Source organism: Struthio camelus, chromosome 4, assembly GCF_040807025.1.
Source record: "Struthio camelus isolate bStrCam1 chromosome 4, bStrCam1.hap1, whole genome shotgun sequence".
Taxonomy (NCBI): Eukaryota; Metazoa; Chordata; class Aves; order Struthioniformes; family Struthionidae; genus Struthio; species Struthio camelus.
In genome coordinates, this window is record NC_090945.1 from 59,189,353 (window position 1) to 59,210,664 (window position 21,312).

The following is a 21,312-nucleotide window of genomic DNA, read 5'->3' on the forward strand; positions in this document are numbered from 1 at the left end:
CATTGTTATTACAAACAAGATTTAATTCTGTTTGCAAACTTAACATTTCTGTTTACAATCTACTTTGATTTTGCATAAACAATGATATCAGCTTAAACAAGTTTGTAACACAGAGCAAGGGCAGCCCAATATGCCTACTGCCATGTCTTTTCCCATCAAAGGGCAAACATTTTTACAATTACATATTCCATATGGTATACCTTACTGGAAACTGTAGACTGGCATCTTTAGGAAAAAGAGCAGGATTATAAAATAAAACTTTCCCGTTATCAGGAAAAATTCTGTGAGCAAGTAAAACTTGTTGCAGATAGGAGAACTGGGATGTAAACTCCTAAGAGTTTAATTAGTGGGAGCTCTTCAGAGGACAAGAGTTTGAACTGAGTTTAGAAAAGAATCTTTGAGTAAGTTGGGTAAGGAGCTGAGGAGGATTTAGTAAAGGACTTAATGGCATTAAAAGACATTAAAATTTACAGCATCTGATGGACAACTGTTTGAAGACCCTGTGGCTGAACATCCCACTAGTGTTTTGAGAATTCCACTCAAAAAAGCTGTCTCTTCTTTAAACCTTTACCACCAAACAACAGTTCTCTTAGTCCAGCAGCCAAAAATTCAGGGAGCTACTTAAACCTAAAATTCTGACTCAGAACATTAGTTTGGGGATCCGTTCACAATCTACCTTGTGTTCTACCTCCTATAGGTCTTTCTCTGTTCATCAGGTGCTAGCTGATCTTTGATTTCAACTTGAATAATATAATTAGCAACTGTATTTAACCTCTGCTTTGTTGGAATTTTTCAAACTTTATCAGATTGGGAGGAAGGAATGTACACGTGAAAGCTTGTCTGCTCTTTCCAACTATTTCAGCTGGTCTAATATGCTATACCACCTTTTGTTCCCCTAAGTAAAGACAGAAATCATCACAACAAAATGTATTTCTGGTATATTGGGAGCAATATGGAGGTGAGGATGGAGGCAGTGTAAGATTCTAAGCCCACAAGCCTGAGTAACATTTTGGGATCCTGTAAGCTGTCACAAATGCTGAGATAAGATCTGAAATATATAAGGCGACTGAGAGGTATTGGAAAGTCACTATTATTGGGAGAGATGAGGGCTACAAAAGCATGTGTAGCCAAGGACTAAAACTGTAAAAGGCAAGGGGAAGCTACATACTTAGCTAGCGAGTTCCTATCCCTGCTGTAGGAAACAAAGGTTGTGATTTACTGTCCATCTAGAGAGACTAGAGGGACAGTTTCTGACAAAGAAGGTCATCCTGCAATGAGTAATGAAATGTTCAGTCCAATGAAAGCAAAGAACTATCTAGGCACCTAATGACTGGGAGATAAGACCATCTGCACACCCAGTCTGGAAACCCCTTCCAGTCATATAGACCTAAGGATATCACACAAGAGAATAGAAGCTTCCTAGCTGAATATTTTGTTTTTGTTTATCTAAGAAGATAGCCATGGAGAGGTAACATGGTCTATGTTATTATGGTTGTTATCGTGTGAGTGATTTTATACATTGCTCCTGGAGGAGAAAAGTAGCCACAATCATGCATATGATGAAAGTGGGAAAAGCCTACCCACCTTCAGAGACACGACAGAATTGGGCACTTTCATCTGTGGCCACAAGATTTTCAGAGAGAAGTAATTCAAAAAGGTGTGGGCTTTCTTTTGGTCACCACTAATTGGAAAAGTTCTCAGTGATTGGTATAGGTAGCATTAGCTCCATGAAATCTGCCAGACCTTGTCAAGTAGTATTTCTTGCTTTTACCACCTCAAACTTCCAAATAGCTGCACTGTGGAGGGAACAGTGCAAGAGGCTGTGTGGTGGGCCATGAGGCAGAGGGGAAAGTCTGATCGTTACATTTCCAGAAATTAAATGGACTGCACTAATTTGTCAGAAATGGTAATTACGGTAGTGCCATCTGAAGGAATGGGAAGGAAAGACTAGTCACACAGATAGACCGTGTAGGCTCTCTATGCAGCTGAGAAAGTGTAACTGAATGCTCCAAAAGATAATTACCTACCTCTCATGGACTAGAGGGAGCCTTGGAAATAAGTCTGAGCACTTAACATTCCCTGCAACATCAGAAGTTAATTGCTTGTCATATATATCTAGTCACTTGCTAAACTGGCATCTAGCTGTTCACTTCCCAAGTTTTTAACTGTTACAGTATCTATGACACTTTACATATCCCTGTTTTCATGAACCCAAATACAGAAAAAGTTTTGAAATATTTCTATATTTGGAGGATCAATGCAGAATGGCATATCTGAGATTCAATGTACTTATATGCTGTACAGCTTTCTAGCTGTAATCACTTGTCCAGTTGCAGCCAGAATAAGAGTAACAGGAAGTCATTGCCATTGGTGTGAGATGGCCCAAGGATTTTATGAAGAATGACTCATAGCTAATGCTAGCTGATTTATTCATCAGAAGCAAAGAGCGTAAACGTCTAAGCCAGAAGAATGAAGCTAGGTTTTTACCTTCTCACACCCTAGAGGAAGGAAAATAGTGTGCAAGCATTGTGTATGCTGTATATACAAGATATATACAAGAATTAAGTCCACACGGCTGCTAATTCAGGATCTACCATGATCTCTATCTCTACATCAAAATCAAAGATACTGCAGCTATGTCTACAGCAGAAATCTAGTGCACACCCATTTTTTCTTGTCTTTTTTTTTCTAGTTTCTTTCTTAATTAAAATATCTGCAAAGGTAAATAAAAAAACAGTAGATTAACTGGTTAATCTTTGCACAATTGCATGAGGCTCAGCAGTGAGATTTTCCCTCACTCTGACAGGAAAATCACTATTAAAATCCACCATAACATTTTAAAATGTGGGAGGGGTGCTTATGTGTGTAAGAGCTACTTTTCTTTTTCTGACCTGTTCATCCCAGAGGCATTATAAAATTGCAGTCATAATGCCATACTTATGGTTGAGAGGACAGGACAACTGCAATACAGTACTCTTAAGGCATATGTGTTAATATAGAAATGTGGTAGCTTAAATAATTTTGCCCAGTAAATAGTTTAGTTTTAGCTTACTGCTTGGCTACGGACGTAATTTTGTCTATTCTCAGTAGCGTCTTTCCTCTTGTAGACGCTGGTATCAATGAGGTCAAGTTGTGCCTTTCTGAAGACAGGCGATAACTTAGACTTAATCACCTTATGTTCCAGATACATATTCCAGGAAAACAGGGGTGACTATTAAAAACTTTCAATTTTTTTCCTGTGGATAGATAAAAGAGGGAAGATATTTCAGTATAGAGAAATAAATTTTTTAAATCTAGATTACTTCTCCAAGGAAAATTTGACAATAGTTCAGGGAGCAGTCTTACGGGACAGAAGCATATCCTGCTATCTTGAAATGCCTCTAAATAAGAACAGAATGCAATCACAACAACATACATTAGGTAAGTTTACGTTACGTCCAGCTAGGCAGATTCCTCACTGCTCTGTATTGTCAAAACTCCTTTTTGCAATTTAGTCTATGGACTTATTTTCGACATTATTCATAATCATCAAGGATTCAGATAGCGCTCAAATCATCTGTCCTCAATAGATGTGGTGTGTTGGGTCACACGTTTGTCACAAGTCTTGAAGAATTTATGCTTGTGGGTAGGCAACTTAATCCAAGCCCATACAGTCACATAAGGCTTCAGCAAGGATGCTTTGTCTATCATCCCGAGAAAGCAAGTGGCTTTACATTTTAAAGACTGTGTTTAGTGTTTAGTCACCATGAAAAACACGTTTGGTGATATCTATTTGGCATGGAACCACACCACTGCTATTCAAAAGTTATTTTGCAATTGTAGTGTACTCCTGCAGTCCCTGCATAATTTGTGCAGTTATTACTCATTTTATCTGGGGCTTATACAGGGACTACTGCTCAGCGCAATGTAGCAGCATGACTCATGGCCAAGAGATAGTATGAATGTGTCTTTTCTGCTGGTGTTACAGTCACTCCAAGGGGCAGATCTCAGTCTACTATGGATCCAGTCTGTGGAGCTAGCTGGTGAAGTGACTAAAAGCAAATGATGGTGATGTTTTCAGACTAAGCAAAGAATCTGTTTTACATAGCTAATATAGCTTTGGTAACTGAGGTGAAGCTTCGCAAAAACACACAACACTTATAACAGCTATTAGGGAAATCAAAGACTATAACATCCAAAGTATCATTTGCAACAGAGCTGAAGCTGAAGATAATATGAATATCACCAGTCTATTGGGAATGGAATTATTTTAGGAGATACTTTCAAGAGAGTGCTTAAAATACCCCCAGGAAGGATCATCCTCAAGAATAATAGTCATCAATGATACAGACTGAAACAGCTGTTCTGTTCGTCTCCAATGAGAAGGGTGAATAGATATTGATAATCATAATTGATAATGACCTGCCTGAGAGCGTATGATAAACTGTAAGATAATACTTCCACATTTAAAAATAGTTATTTTCTACGTCATTCACTAGAATTATCTCTACGCAGCAAGAAATTTTTGTCATGCTAGAATGATGAATTTTCATCATATGCAGATGCTCAAATATGCAAGTTAGTGATTAAAGAGAACTGCACAAGCAAGACTTTGTCTAGTAGCAAAACCAAGGCACTTTTGTACTAATGATGCAAAGAAGTAGTTTTGAAAACTTACCACGAGGTATATATTTTCAAAGATTAGCAAACTTCTGCATTTTGCCACAATGAAATGATTAAAATAGCAGGATCATAATGTGCATCTGTATAGAAACATTGGTTAATGTTGACGTGTTTGAGATTATCAGCAAATGATTACTGATAATTGACAGTATTTATTTTATACAATCCAGTGAGGATCTGTCATGACACACTATTTTGGAAGGTATATATTTTTTTCTTTCAATAATTAAGGTTTGAAGTAATGCTGGTTTTATGTTATGGATTTTGATCTATTCCTGCCATTACAAATAAATCTATCCACCTGACAGTTGAGTTTACAGCAAGCTAAATTGTAGGACAGTTCTATTGGGTTATATAGTGAATAGTTAATTAAAATAATTGGAAGCTCAGTCAGATCTCTGCTTATTTCCCTGGTAAGCACAGGAGATACTGATGATCATAATATATTCAAAATGGAAATTAAACACAATTTAAAAGAAGCGTCCTATAGTGACAACATAGGACAACAATAATGGGAAGATGGAAAAAGAGTCTTAAGAAGAAAAACAGCAGTATAAAAGAAACGGGAAAACTTATTGCAACTGCCGGGAATGTATTCCCTCTGTAATAGGCAGGGAAATGCAATCCAATACACTAAAAAGCACCTTCCTAAATATCTCAAGCTTTTGTTAAAATGGAGAGGTCTAGAGGTCAGTTAATAACAATTATTGGAAAAGTTCAGCAAGTGACTTAATATATTGCAGAGAGTGCTAATGTTCTGGATAGCAATTATATTACCCTTTATTTAGATTTGCTATGGGGTTCTGTTACTAAGAGTTTAAATCAGCATTCCAGAGAGAATGTTTTTTCAATTGACGGACAGACCAATCCTATCAAGAGGATTCACCTTTTAATGTCTTCTGCTATGCAGAAGTTGAAAAACTTGTATTCTAAGGAAGACTGGTCAGGATAAGGTATACTGAAAAGCCACTTTAACTTTCAACAAAGGCTGAACCAAGTATTAACTGATTCTTTTTAAAACTTGAAAAAGTAAAGACCATAGCCTTTTACTTGCCCCATTATTTTTCATTTTCACATGTCTTTGTCCTTCCTGATCTGGCTGGAACAGTAAGTGCTCATAGTAGTCAGATAGAACAGCTGCCCTGTTAGCCTCTAACAAAATAAGACCAGACAGATAATCAAATATTATTCTCCTGAGAGCATCCTATAAGCCATGAAACGATTCTTATTCTTACCATTTTCAGGGAATTTTCATCCTGTCTGGAGACAAGAGAAATTAGCAAAAATAAGCTCTTTGCTACCTGATTTGATTCATGCCAGTGTCCTAGTCTTCTAATAGTTCACTGTGGCTTTGCCTACATTGGCAAATAGGGTGGTGCAATACAAGCAGATCCTCACAGAGAAACAGTTGGTAATGAGGACCCAACATCCAAAGCACATGTGTTGTGGGGGAGTTTTTTCTTTAGACTAGCACTAATCTGGTCCTATAGACTGAGCATCCACTAGTGCTTGGAGCACAGTAGATGTGCTCCTGGCATGTATCTTCTGGTTTAGTTACCTCCAAAAAGATGCTGAAAGCATCTTCATGTCCTCCAAAGCCTCTCTGTGATGACAATGAAGGTGCAGTAGGTGGGGAAGATTGGGATGTTCACTTTGAAAGTTCAGTCCCCACCTGAACTGAAGTGCTAGCGTAGATGTGCTGTGTGTATATTCGTACAACGGTGGTTCACTGGGATGAATTATGTCATTTCCTTGCCGGGGGAAATAGAACATAGAATGGAGAAGAGTCTGAACCAGTGTTCACCTCCTGTATATGATACTGAGGTACTCCAAGCTGGGCTTGCCTTTCTTTCAGATGTACTGTGCTACAGGCATGTGGGTGCCCCAGTCCACTGTAAGGCTCATTGCCTTGCCTCGACACTCACGTGCCTCACACTTGCAAGTGCCACACAGCCCTCTTCTTGTTGGTCACCATATTCCCTAGCAAAGAATGCCGTCTTGGAAGGTGGGTGTGCATCCCATCATGGAAGATGAGAAATATGGGGTCCTGAGAAATCCAGGACACTGGCTTCCGTTTTCTGTGATATGGCCTGAAAAGAGAGGGAGAGGTGGAGGACAATTTGTGCTCTTAGGGAGAAGAAGAGGGAGAGACTGTGGATTTACGTCTTGAAAAAGAGAATGGGGTAACAAAGTGTTTGCTTTCCATTTTCTGACTCACATTGAAAATAGTCTGAGATACAGTGAAAGGCAATGACAATAACCATAGGCCAAGGAAATTCTTGTGATTTGAAGTTATCTTTCGGTTCCTAAGCACTTTAGCCTACTTACCCTATATCTGCCTACACTTCAATTTGTTTTCATTTCGTCATAGTGTAAAAGGAGAAGGGTAATGTAGCTTTACAGATATAGAGAAATACTGTTTTACGTACTCTAACCTTTTCCCTCTCCCCTGGATGTGAAGATGGGTTTAGTTTTCTCCTTCCCGCATCCATCATTCCCTACTTGAGATTACTTCTCTCATTTAGTTTTTAAGTGCTGCTAAAGTCATACTGTTAGTAATCATTTTAATGAATAACATAAGTGAGTGAGCAGTTAAATCAATGTATCGGAGATGAAATCTTAATTAAAATGGTATTTAGCTATGGGAAGTGAGAGTTTTATAATTTATTTTCTATTAAGATGTTGACTGTTTCGCTGAACGTAATTATTTTGCAGTTTTAATCACAATATGAAAGCTGCACTGAAGTGATGTTTCTGCATCTTTCCGTTCCCCTTTCACGGAGATCCACCATCCTCATCTTTAAAGGTACATTTTTAAAGTCCCATCCCAAAATAGTTGTACTTATTTTCTTTCTTCTTTAGATATTCTGTATAGCTATTGCAAGAGTAGGCTACCGTGCTGTTTATAATATCTACCTTGAACTTTATTAAAGAGTAAACATTCAGGTAGGATAAAGCAGGAAATTTTTGTTGCATGTTTAAACCCACTTCCTTCTGAATTTGCTTAAGAACCTAACTCTTCATTTGTTCTATTTTTATCTATGGGCTGCAGTTTCAAAATACAATGCATGTGACAGTGCACTTGCATTTGTGCTTACCGATGTTTGAGAAACTGTACTTAGCTTGTACAAATCATATGTGTATACTCTTTGCTATCTAAGGGTACACATGGGAAATTGCTTTGTGCATTCACAATTAGGATTTGCATATGTCACTTCACCAGAAATGTGTTAAGTAAATTTAAATCTACCCTTCTGACATGGCTGCAACAGTCTTTGAGCTTTTACTATTGTGTATATATATATTTTGTGTGCGTGTGCGTGTGCGTGTGCGTGTGTGTGTGTGTGTAAGATGTAACACAGTATTCTTTTCTCTTCCTTCTCTTGGCACTGAAAGACTTTGGATAATTACTCCTTACATATACTGCAGGAATGAGGACCACTAACTTCCCTCAAGCACAGTGAATGAAGATGCCAGCCTATTAGGGCTAGATTTTCAAAGCTCTTTATCACTGAAAGTGGTACATAGTCACTCAAACCTGCCATCAAGTCTTGCATATTCCCATCAGGAAAGTCCCAGAGAAATACCACAGATGTGTGATGTCAGCTATGGAAGATTACATATGGGTGTTTTCAGGTTCCTCTGTGATCTTCAACAGTTAAATTTCAAAGGACCAAAATATTTTTCAGTTCAAGGGGTGAAGGCTCCCAGGTGCGAAATACAGTGGTGTTAATTATATATATTTTTAATTTTCCTCCTTCCTCCTTCTATTGAGCTACTTGAACTTTAAGCATGAAAAATCTTTCTCATATCATTTTAAAAGCACTACAGATTGTAGGTACCTAAAAGTTGAATAGCTGGCATCCAGACTGGAAACTGCAACTGCAAAATGTCTCTTCCCCTTTTACAATGCCAGAGGGTTAGGTGTCTTTGCATGGAATCCAAATCAATTCTCATTATTTTAAGAAGTTAGGAAAGGGGCCACTTACCCTTACTGTGGTTTTAAAGGACTTTTACATTGCATTGTGAGGAGCCTTATCCTACTGTATTGTACTCTTCAAAGACTGAGGATGGAGAAAGATCAGATGAGCTTAAGCAGGATCTATCTGCTGAGCTGCTCAGATGCATGGGCTCTACTGGATGCCCATAAAGGTGCTGCTCCACAGTCCTAGAGAATTTGAAGAGTTAAAAATACATGCTTCCTCTGGACCTTCTGGTATTAAGTAGCAGCAGAGCTGAGAGCTGGGTTGCAATTTTGTATTTAGGTACTTAAAATCTTTACCAAATTCAGCCCTACAGCTAGCTTTCTTTTTCTGGAAAAACAATAGACCACATGGTATTTGCCAAAATGCCATCATTTCCCATTTTACAGTTCATTTTCTTAACTCTGAGGAATTTATCAATATCTTTTATTTTTCATGTAATCTCAACCCAACTAAAACTTTCATCTGCAAATTTTGCTCTTTCTTGTCTCTAAAACCATTGCTTCAATGAGGAATCAATTAAATAAAATCATCCCAAGAGCAGATTTGTGACAACCCCCATTCACCTTTGTAACATGGAGCTGACAATTCTGACAGTAGTCTTAAGCAGTTTCTAAAAGATGGCATTACTGTCCTACTTGCCCTATAACTATACAGCTCCTTTAACAATTAACTGATAGACTTAAAAAGTTCTTGAAAGATCGTAAATTAGGCAGCCCTGTTCTAGTCACAGATTCGTTAAATATGACTGAAGGAATTAGATTAGAGAGACACTGGTTTTCCTTTGCAGAATCCGTTCTGGATGGTGTCTCTTTAATAATAATGTTCTGAATCCTACAATTTTACTTGTACATTAACATTATTCGGTCAACGTTTTGCTGTTTCTGAAGTACCTATTAGGCCTGAAATCCCACTGTTGACCCCTTTCTCCAACTCTGTTCTTTCTGTAAAGGTGCACTCTCAGCTGGAGATGGCGATTTTACTGAAAATTTAAATATTGTTTTTAGGTCAGCTGCTCCAATATCAAGTGGCTGATGAATACCAGTCAGCTTTGGTAACTCATTGTTCTTTAGTTTATTATTCTGCTTCAGCATCTTTCTCTTTTGACGCTTTTTTTGGGTTAAGGTAACTTCCCCAGCTTTCCTTCAGTATTCTCTCTCCCATTTTGCAATTTTCCTTTACTGCTTCTTTTGTTCCCTAGGTTTCAGAAAATCTGAGAAGAATTTTTTTTCTCAGGTTTCTTTTCCTGATAAAGTTTAAGAATTTTGGCATTATTATTTTTGCTTGCTCTTCAAAAGTTATTATGCCTAATTTTCATAAAATATTTTACTTATTCATAGAATATTCTCTTCTTCCAAGATGAATTTCTGCTGGTTAAATTAAAGTATGAGGAAAAAAATCAGAATTTGGAACCAGGTTGTCCTAGTGGCAGATAAAGAAGATATCATCTTTGGTTTTGTGTCATTGGTGTTAATTTTATGTTCAATTATTTTTTATGTCACCTTTATGCACCTTAGCATTGCAAGGTCAGAAATGGGATGAAAATGAAGCCTCTTACAAACCTATGTTCATTTCATGTTCTCATCGCTCATGCTATGTGCTATTTTAAGTGTAATCCTCCACCTTCTTCAGTGCTAGCAAGCTGCTGGACCTACGTAAGGGTGAAATTACTAGTGTTTTAAATTAATGTCCAGATTGCTGAGGTAGAAAGAAGTTGTCTTGCAATCCTGTAAGTAGCCTTGAACTTCTTATGTCAAACTTTCTCAACAGTCACATTAAGTATATGATATATTTTAATGACAGGGTAAAATTCCATGCAATAGCAAGAGTCTTAATGGTTCCATAAACATCAGAATGCGAAGGCATAAGATGACTTCCTTGCATATTTTGCAAATTGCAGTCAATTTGATAGAATGATCCGCAGTGATCCTAAGGAGCATGAGTATGTCCAGGGCAAAAGGACTTCCCAGAGAGAAAGGGACTTGGAGATGGGCTATTTGCTTCTTGCTGAGGAGAAGACCTGCCTGTTGGAGTCAGTGCTACCAGCTGCAGCAGCAGAGCTGCTTCAGTACTTATTCTATAATAAATGCATATTCTCTCCTCTGAGCTCATGCCTCTGTCATCACGCTAGAATGCTGCCTGCTGTGTTAATCCACCAATAAAGAGACCTCAGGTCATACAATAATATGTGCCTTTACCTTCTGCTAGTACCCCTAGGACTGGCTATTAATTTTCAAGTCATTGCATTTTCACTTCATGTACTGCAGCTCTCCGAAGCATGGTGAATCCTTTTAACCATTAAAGCTGCGGTAAGGTGTATACATTAAATAATAATCAAATGATGACCTGTAAAGAAGCAGGAGAACCCAAAACAATCTTTCATCAAAATAACCACAAAATGGGAGGGTGTTTACATTGCAATACAGTTCGGTCTGCCTCAAAGGATGATGATGGTGATAATAATAATAAAATGGTTTGCTCCTCACACTGAGAATCTAGCAGAGCAGGTTACTCCAGAAGTGCCCATAGAGAGCGGCCAGCTGGGCCATCCCCAGCGCCAGGGACCTGTTTTGGGATAGGTTCAGGTGTGTCCCACGGCCCGCTAACGGCAGCCTGGGGCCGCCGACCCTGAAGCCGTGCGAGGACATAACCTTTGCTTAAGCGTTAGCCCCGCCGGGACCGGGGCGCCGCGGCGGGCGCGGCCGCAGACGCGCAGACCGGCCACCGCAGTGGCTTTCTCCTGCCTCGGGTTTTGCTTTGGCTGCTTTTCCCCGCAGCTCTCCCGAGGGGGGAGGAAGCAGCAGGGGAAAAAAACGGGGTGGAGGGGGGGGGGCAACATTTTGTGGCAAGCCCCAGCGTACGGCCGCTCCTCGCTTGCGCGGTCGCGGAGCGCGCCGGCAGGGGGGCGGCAGCGGACGATGCAGGGCAGCGCCGCGCACCGCCCGCTCCTTCCCCGCGTAGAGTTGCCCGCGGCCGCCAGGCTTGCGCGGCTCTCGTCTCACGGGTGCGCGGAGTCCCCGCGGCGGCGCTTGCGCGCAAAGCAAGTAGCCTCCCTCCAGCACAGCTTTGGGGACTGCGGGGTGCAGGGTCTCCTCCCCGGGGCGGGGGGGGGGGGGGGGAGGGCGAGGGGCTAGTGCCGCCCTCCCCAAACCGGCTGCCTGCGCGGTGCTGCTGGGCGCAGGGCCGCGCAGCCCCCGCCGGTTTGCAAGCACGGCCCCCAGCGTTTCTCCTCCCCGCTAAGGGTCTCCGCAGGTAGGGCCGAGGTGCTCTTCTCAGACTGCAAGCTGCCTTCTGAGTCGCTTTAAAATAGATATATATTACACATATGAGTAGCTTTAAACATATATATTTTAACATATATTTTAATATATATAAGATCTATTTTATTCTCCTTTTTGGAGGAAAAAACCGCGACCAAATACCCCCTTTTCTCTTGAAGCGTGTTTCCCTTCTAGTAAGGGAGGCTCCTCCTCCGCTAGGGGTTGATTCGCCCGGCAGTTTTTAGGATAATTTATGGAGCAACCCGATGAGCCTATTGGCCGAGTTGCTCGGTCCTTGTAGAGTGGGTTCCTACCTGTTTGGGTGTCTTATTTATTTATTTTATTTTTTCCCCTTCCCCTCCCCTCCCTCTGCTTCTCGTGTGCCGGGGGGACGGTGGGATTGGCAGGGTCGCTGTTCCCCAGCCTCACCGGAGAAAACTCGGGGAAAAGAGAGGGCGACTTCCCGCCCATGGACGCGTGGGGGGGCCCCGCGCCCCTGTGGAGCCGCCGCCGCCGCGGGGCCCGGCTGCTGCTGCTGCTGCTGACCGTGCGCCTGGGCAGCGGGTGAGTACGGCGGGGCGGCCCCGCGACCCGCGCAGGCCGAGCTCGGGGGTCCCGGCCGGGGGAGGGGCAGGGGGCGTGCTGCGCGCTGGAAAACTTAAAAAACAAACAAACAAAAAAAAAACCGTCGCCGCTTTGGCGCTCCGCAGGCGCTGCCGGCCCCGGCGAAGTCCAACTTCGTGCCGCTGGCTTGCTCGCCGCAAGTCCCGCGGCGGTGGGGTGCTCGGGAACGCGCTCCCTTCCGCGCGCAACTTGCGCGGGGGCGGCTGGCTGGCGCGGCGCGGCGCGGCGGGGCTCGGCGGCCCCGTGTCGGGCTGCCGGCTGCGTGCGAGGCGCAACAAGCTCCTCTGCGTTTGCTGGCTGGGTTCCCTTTACGATATAAGCACATCTCCGCTTTCGGGCAAGCACCAGCCTGCTCTCCTGTTGCTGGAAGAAAAGACTCGGGTTTAAAAACAGCTGGTTTGGCAGCCGGTTTACAAGCTGACCGTTTGTTCGAGAGAAGTCTTCGGCTCCAAGAGTTGGTCTAAGCAGGTTGGCGCTGCTTGTTGTGTTTTTACTTTTTTCACCACGCTGGCTTGCCCTCCGTGTGCTGCTGGGGAGCCTGATCCTGCGCAGCTGGAGTCGGTGGCTCTGCTGCCCTCTGGAGCAGGATTGGGCCCACGTGAGAGAGAGAGCCAAAGAGCTGCTGAAGTCCATAAAAATGAAAATGTGCATTTTAAGGGAGTTACGAAATTGATCCTAAGGGCTCTGAATAAACAGTTTGGTACTGTCATGTAAGCATGTTTTTAGTATCCATAAACATTTAACAAAAAGCAATGTGATCGCTCATCTCCTTTAATAACTCGGAGGTAATATGCGTCATTCCACAGGTTATACTTTCGTAAAATTCACAAGACAGTGCTGAAAGGGTAACTGACTGTTGCCTAGTGTATCTTTCTTTCTAACAATAGACTAAATGATTATTCCAAAAGGATACAGCAGATGTGTGGTATGCAAAGTGGTAAAAAATCCATTAAGCATAAAAAGAAATCCATTTGAATGTAGGACCCCCCCAACACACACTGAATGATCATTTATCAGTCTATGTGAAGTGTGTTGATCTCAGCTCATCTCTCATCTTCAGAGGGCTGCTGTGTTATCCCAGTTAGAAACACTACTGATTATACTCGTCTTAATCTGTGTCTTTTAAAACCTTGGCATATTATGGTAATATTTTTCAAAAGCATTGATGGAAATTATACCAGTGCAGCTGTGCATCTTCAGAATGTTTCTTAATGAACATATTGTACCTCAGGTATGAAAGAAATTATCAAGTGTTTTCAGAGGAAAGAATATGCCTGCTGATTTATCAGTCAAAGACTTAGTTACAAGGGAGGAGAAGTAACTAAAAAGTTACAAATGAAATATTTTTTAATTTGTCAAAGTATGGTCATGATTGCAGGCGTAGGTATAGGTTTCTTTATTATGTATAGATGTTATTAATGGTAGCATTTATAAAAACGTTAATAAGAATTCTTCAGTGGGAGAAAGAGGTAACTTTTATTGCATTTTTTAATCTTATGCTTCAGAACATCTCAGATAAACTGTAGTGTAAATATCCATGTGTTTGAATCAACTATTTTCAGACTTGCTGAGACTATGTGGGAAAATGGTGGTTGTTGAGATATTTTTCTTTTTTTTTTCTTTCTTTTTTTTTTTTTGAGTGACCACAAATGGGCATGTTTTTAGATCCTGATTCTCCGGTGTGTAATTCATTACAACTTGGTGATGTTTGCAGAGAGCCCTGGAACTCTGGCGCTCTAGAGCCCTTTAGCAGCCTGCCGCCAAGTAGGAGAGAAACATTATTTTTCTGCCTCTTAGGATTCTTTTCTGTACTTTCAGCCAAAGTACTGGAAGATGAACTTTCCTTTGAAGTTTGTATTAAAACACATGGAAGTAATGCTTTTTTCAAGAACAGACCAGACTGCATGAATTCTAGTTGGCTTTCCAAGAATGTCCTTCAGGAGCCAACTCGCTTTACGACACGCACTTTTAAAAGGTTGCAAATCACACAGCTTCTAGTATGCGTTTACACAGAAACGGTTTTGTCCTGAGTATGAGTAAAAGGTACTTTGGCTATAAACAGTGGAACTGAAGCCCAATTAAGGAAATTAAAAGTTCATTCCAACCTAGAGCTCATTCCTTTTAGTGTGCTGCCCCAAAAGCTGTAGTGTAGCATTAGCCCCAAACTTCCTGCAGCAAAGGGAATTTGCTGCAGTTGAAAACTGCATAAAAGTCCCATAAAACACTTATTTTTCTCCCAGTTCTGCACACACACCACAAACAGACCAGAATTCTCTGTGTTCGTGATGGAACTTCACGAGTCTGTGTTTTGAAGGAGGATTTGTTTAATTGCTCACATTTCTTCTGTGACTGAATTAAGACTCTGAGCGTTTCCATAGGGTACGTGCTGACTCTGTAGGAAAAAAATAGTTACCCAGCAGTCACTGGAGCCCTAAATGTTCAGCAAACACATTATTCTTGTTAAGCTCAAATAAATAGATAATTCATAGGGAGACCATAGCAGTTGACAATGTAATGAATATTATTTTATCAGTAACCTAAAGGTTACAGGTGTAACACAACTGTAGTATATCTTTTATTTTATTCTACTTTTAAATGATACATGTTGGTCAGCCTCCAAAACAACATTGTAAGCTTAACTTAATTTTGCAGTATATTCTTGTTAGTTTTTAGCCTAATGTTTTAAAAAGCAGTTATAAATGTTCTATCAAAAAGTAACTGTCAGTGCATACAAATGTCAACTCACATTTTCTTTTCCATTTCAAAGTATCTCTTAGGAAAATAGTTATATAATATGGCCTACTTTTTCTCCTCTCACAAATTCCTGGACCAAAGTTAAGCCTGTCATAACAACATGGATTTCTTAATGCTTGATAATAGTGATTTAGTGTTTCTTGTAAACATCTGTGATGTTTTTTCATTCTTATCTTCACTCTCATGTCCTTTGTTCATGATGTGGCAGTGAAGAATCTTTGCTATCTTAACAGCCCTGATTGTTTTAAAACAAGTTTATTTTATTAACAGTTTATTAATATTTTGTATTGTTAGTATACAGTTTAGCTAGACACAGTTTAAATATTGAGAGATACTGCTATTGTTTTTCATGAGTCTCTTTTCTTAAAATGGATTTAAAGGAAATTTTCAAACTAGAGCAAACTTAAAGAAAAGGGGCTTATAGCAAATTATGCCACATTTTAAATTACTTCTAACTTCCTGCTTGTTAAATGTATCTCTTGTTAAATAAGCGTGCCCTTGCTACCAGTTCCAGTCTCTCTGAGCTAGACAGAAAAGGGTACAGGTAAGCACCCTCTGACTTTGGCCAAACTTTTCCATGGATGCACAAGTCTGGCCACAGTGTGAATTACCAGGGGGTGAGGGGGCCAGTGGTTTCTGTTTGATGCTAAAGAGGATGTGTAATATTCTGAATACAATACAGCACCCAGTTTCTATGTTCAGGACGTGAGACTTCTTAAATGGAGAGAATTGGGCACCTTGGCACCTGCATTGTTGCCTGGAAGGTGAGTTGCCCTAATTTGTGCTATTATATATATAGAAAAAGTGACGCGTGTTGAATTCATTGAAAAGCAAAGAAACAGCTCTCCCAAGATGAGCAAAGAGCCATTTCTGTGGCAAGACCTATGAAAGGAGTATGCGGGTTTTTTTTAGTTACCTGCATAGTCTTCTCTTGCACCGCATACTAAATTGAGCGGTACTTAGGTAAAATAATAATATCTTAAACTACTTAGTAAGGAGTGACAGAAAGAAGTGAAATTATAAATGGCAGTTTGTAGCACTGACAGGAACCTTTCAAAGAGTGGTGGATGACAGCAGCTCTGTTTTGTTTCTTAACAGTTTCAGTTAATGGTAATAATTTGTAAGGAGGAGTAATTCAAATGCAATTGAACTAATCTGGAGATGACACTGAAGTCTGGATTCTGCAGTTTTACACACAAATACTTTTAATAAGTCTGAAAATAGTGTCGTGAGTCCAGTGGCCTACTGGCCTTTGCAGGATCCTGATTCTATATGATCTAAGCCTCATCTAAATGAGCAAATCGTGTGACAACACTGAAGTAGTAGAGGACTGGAGAGCCTAGAAATGTCATCAGGAGATGACCAGAAGAGATCTTGCTTTAAAAAAGAGGGTAATATCAGTGATATGGCAAAGATGAAAAGAAATAGTTTCTAAAATGTGCCTTCACTTGTAGATCTTCCAGTCTGTAATATCTATTGTGATAATCCAGTCTGACATCAGAATAAATCAAAGCTACAGAACTTTGGGTTCATTCAGTGTAGCTGCTGTAAGTCCCTCCATAAAGACTTGATGAGGGGGACTCCAAAGCGGTTTCTACAGTTAACTATTTTATCCTATTTCTAGCCTGAATTTTTAGCTTCTAGTCATCAGAAGTGTTCTTTTGCTAGCTGAAGAAGCCAAAATTGTTCCCAGTACCACCTCTCTGGGTAGACATCAGCCTGCTGTAGCTCTTCCTTGTCCTGTATGCTTCTGCTGAGTTTTGTCTGGAATAAAACTCAGAGCACCTCAAATTAATCCTGAAAATTCTTAAAAGAAATCATCACTTCAGTCAGAAAGTGTCCTACTGTCTTTCTCTTTCCAATCTAGTCTTTTTATGATACGCTGTAGGTTAGCTCCTTACTCAGAGAAACCTCCTCACCTCCCAAAAAAGAGAAGCTGCCTTCAGTTATATGCCTAGGAGAATGGATGTTCTAGTGCAAAATGAAAGTTGTATACAAGTGTGTCACAATCCGAGATACTCTGTGCAGACTAGACTTTTCCATTGAGTTGCATTTTACTGTCATACCATCTACTGTTAGAAATATTTCCTTGGTACATGTAGTTTAAGAGGCAACTTGATCACTGCTTACATTTTCTCTTGGGAAAGTAAACTGAGCTACTTAAATTTCTTCAGCACATATTGAAATATTTGTTTAGCCATTTTGTAAACCCTTTCGAATTTTTCAATATTCTCTTTGAAGTCAGACCTCGAAAATGGACAGATTATACAAATATTAGCCTCACTAATGGCATATACACTCAGAGTATTACTTCCCTACTCTTGCTTAATACTGCTCAGATAATATATTCCAGGATTAGCTCCAGTACTGCTCCAGTGTACCGCATGTTCTTTTTGTATTCTGCTTTGATCCCAACTCCTTTTCAGTGTCACTGCATTCCTGATCTCTAGTAAGGTATGAATGGCTTTCTTTGTTCATAAATTTATATGCATTATTTTTTTCTTTTTTTCAGGGAGATAGATAAATATGCTGGTAAATAGATAACATGAGACACATCCACATTGAATTACATTATTTGAGGTCTAAAAAGCAGCTGATTGTTATTCCTTCGATATAATGTAGTTGTGCTCTTATTTAAGGTGCCATATCATGAAGGATTAAGTTGTCGTCTTATTAATTTAATATTGTGCTCCAACTTATCTTTCAGAATAAAATTCAGCTGAATGGAATTTATATTAGGAAAAAGTTTTAGTATTAACTATTAATTTAGATTGCTAACTCTGTGGTTATAAGTCATGAAAATTCTTTTTCTTAATTGTCCAGTGCCGTATTTACGTGGCAGAATAAATTATGTAGATATTTTTAAAAATAAATTACCCACAATGTTTTCCTTGGGGGAGAAGGATCCTTGATCTCACCAGCATACGACCATTGAATATGTAGAGGATTGTTTCCAGGGCTTCTTCAAGTAAGCTATGCAAGTAAGCTATATCTCAGGATCTTGCTTTTTCAATCGAAGCCATCCAACCAATGGCCTGCAGTTTACATCCAACAGGAGATAACTCTGTCTGCTGAAAATTTTTTTTAGCCTCTGACAAGAGATGGAAAAAGATACTTCTGTTATAGATGATCTATAAAAAGATACTTCCATTGTTAAAGATGCATATTTGCTGCACAGCAAATTATGGTGAAGGAGAGAGAATTTTGCTTGCAGAGAGAGAGGAGAGAGATTTTTATTACATGGTTTAGGTATTGGCATTAGCCCTTACAGAATACGTTTGCCTCTTGTAAAATTATGCATTAATGTCATTGGCTTTTGAATTGGTCCATAATTGTCGTATTGCAATTATGTTACAATTTTAGTAGAACCTATTCACCATGTTTCTCTTGGGACAGATTGTCATTGTCTAGTTATTGCAGTTGTATGGGTTTTTTTGTATGCGTTTGAGCTGGATTCACCTATATGCCACAACTGTGGTGCGCAGTGCAGTGGAAGTCTTAGATTCCATTGCTACATTTTGGTCTATATATATTTCTTTGCCTCCTGTGGGAGAACAATCTTAACCTGCTCAGGTGAGTACCTGAATTTGGAAGTATTTTAGAAAAAAGTGTTTTTGTTAAGGGCTGTAGTAGATTCCTAGTTATCTGGGGATTTTGCAGGAAATATGCAATGAGTGATGTTAGTAAAAAAGTTCACACAAGTATGTTGGAATACTAGCAGCTTGGCCCTTGTGGCCAAGAAGGCCAATGGTCTCCTGGGGTGCGTTAGGGGAGAGTGTTGCCAGCAGGTGGAGGGAGGTGATGCTGCCCCTCTCCTCAGCCCTGGGGAGGCCTCACCTGGAGTACTGTGTCCAGTTCTGGGCTCCCCAGTACAAGAGAGACATGGCACTCCTGGAGAGAGTCCAGCGGAGGGCTACGAAGATGATGAAGGGACTGGAGCATCTCTCCTATGAAGAAAGACTGCGAGAGCTGGGCCTGTTCAGCCTGGAGAAGAGAAGACTGAGAGGGGATCTCATCAACGTGTACAAGTATCTGAAGGGAGGGTGTCAAGAGGGTGGGGCCAGCCTCTTCTCCCTAGTGCCCAGCAACAGGACGAGAGGCAACAGGCACAAACTGAACCACAGGCAGTTCCATCTGAACAGGAGGAGAAACTTCTTTCCTGTGAGGGTGACAGAGCACTGGAAGAGGTTACCCAGAGAGGTAGTGGAGTCTTCTTCGCTGGAGCTACTCAAAACCTGCCTGAATGCGATCCTGTGCAATGTGCTCGAGAGGACCCTGCTTGATCAGGGTGGTTGTGCTAGATGATCTCCAGAGGTCCCTTCCAACCTAAATCATTCTGTGAATCTGTAAATAACTGAAAGCACCCCATAAAGGAGAGTTCATTTCATGTATTTCTTGAGGTCCTGGTGACATTTTAAAGTTGAAATCTAACAAAGTCAGTGTTACAATTTGATGAGTATTATAGTGACTCTGAGATGCATTTAGTTAGGGTAACTTTTTTATTGAGGTTATGAATCTCTTTGTATTTTTTTATGTTAGGTTTGTTTTAGGTCTAGTTCTACTCAGGAACGTGTTTCTTGATTCAAGGCACTTAACTCATCAACAGTGTATCAGTTCACTCTGAACTCAGAGACAATTAACCTTTCATCAGTCAAGCGTAGATACAAATCTGCAGTCTCTTGAACTAGGCACTGACATATATCACATGGATTTGTGTGTGTACCTCTTTGTGTGATGATCTTAGTCTGAAACTTCCAGGGTATCTGAAAGTGTTGTAGGTAGTACATGTTTCAGATACCCAAAGCGGTGATGGCTCTTCATCATCCTGTCATTAGTAGTTTGGGGATATTTTGTCCCTTATTTAATACCATTTGTCCCTCTTCAGTTATAGCTACTTAGACTCTCTAATTAGAATGGTGACCCTTTTTTCTTCCATTCTCTGAATCACAGAGATGAGCGGTAGAATGTGTCTGTCAACATTTTAATTACTTGATTGCAAGGCCTAGCCAAAGCCGAAAACCACGATAGGATTTCAGAAAGTGGTGTTATTTCTGTGTGGCTGATGAGAGCTTCAGAAGGAAGTTAAACTGTTAGACTTGCTAATCTGCATTGCTAGGTTTCACTCAAATCCATCTGAAATAAGTATCCCTAGGAATCTGAGCAGGCATACACTTCAGTTTCAGTCAAGGCAGTGCAGGTTACTTTAGTGTCTGCTTTATGTTCCTCATAAATTTTATTTTCTGTTGCATGTAATAGCTGGAAAGCCTTTCTTAGAAGACACTTTGTGAAGGAAAATCACTGTATGTTTTTCTGAAGAATTTCACAATTGCAAAATTCTCGGTCTTTAAGATTAAAATATAGTTGACACAAGGACCACTGCTGATTTTTCAACTAGCATTAGAAATGTTTGTACTAGAAGAAAGGAAGGTCCTACTTGCTGAAGGTAATGGGTACTTTCAAATATCTTTCTAGGCCAAGAACTGCTTTAAGATGCTGTAGTAATGATTTTCTCAGAACAAAGGAAGAGGTCTACTTGCATTGCAAACGTGGGTGTTATGATCAATAAGCTACACGGTTTTTGTTAGCCAAAACAAAATACACACAACGTTCTGCAAATCTGTAATCAGAACATGGAATAATTGTGAATGTGAATGAAGAGTAAAGTGAGAAATGTGTCCTATTTCCTTTGTTGCCTGATACAGAACAAGAGATGCATGTAGTCTCAAGAATAACGATAATAGCATGGCCTTTGCTGAAGACATTTTTCTTCCTTGCTTGAAGGTCTGTTTTTACCAAGCTGATAGGCTTGAGGGCAGGGCTGCCATTCAGAGGGACCTAGACAAACTGGGGAATGGACGGAGAGGAACATTATGAAATTCAGCAGTGTAAAGTCCTGCACCTGGGAAGGAAGAACCCCTGCAACTGTACAGGGTGGGAATGGGCTGGCTGGTGAGCAGCTCTGCTGAAAAGGGCCTGGAGTTTGGGGTGGGCAGCAAGCTGAGTGTGGGCCAAATGTGTTCCCTGGTGGC

The 21,312-nt window shown here is 40.5% G+C and overlaps 1 protein-coding gene across 3 annotated transcripts in view; it reads left to right on the forward strand.

Moving 5' to 3' along the window:
• The first annotated feature begins 12,149 nt into the window (after window positions 1-12,149).
• GABRG1 (gamma-aminobutyric acid type A receptor subunit gamma1) overlaps window positions 12,150-21,312 on the forward strand; it is a 75,922-nt gene continuing 66,759 nt past the window's right edge. For 2 of the 3 annotated variants that reach the window (XM_068942998.1, XM_068942997.1), the window contains exon 1: window positions 12,273-12,469. In XM_068942998.1, coding sequence (XP_068799099.1) covers window positions 12,375-12,469 — 95 coding nt within the window. In that variant the 5' untranslated portion in view covers window positions 12,273-12,374. Of the gene's footprint in view, window positions 12,470-21,312 lie in introns of all 3 variants that reach the window. The other variant, XM_068943000.1, reaches the window with a different exon arrangement.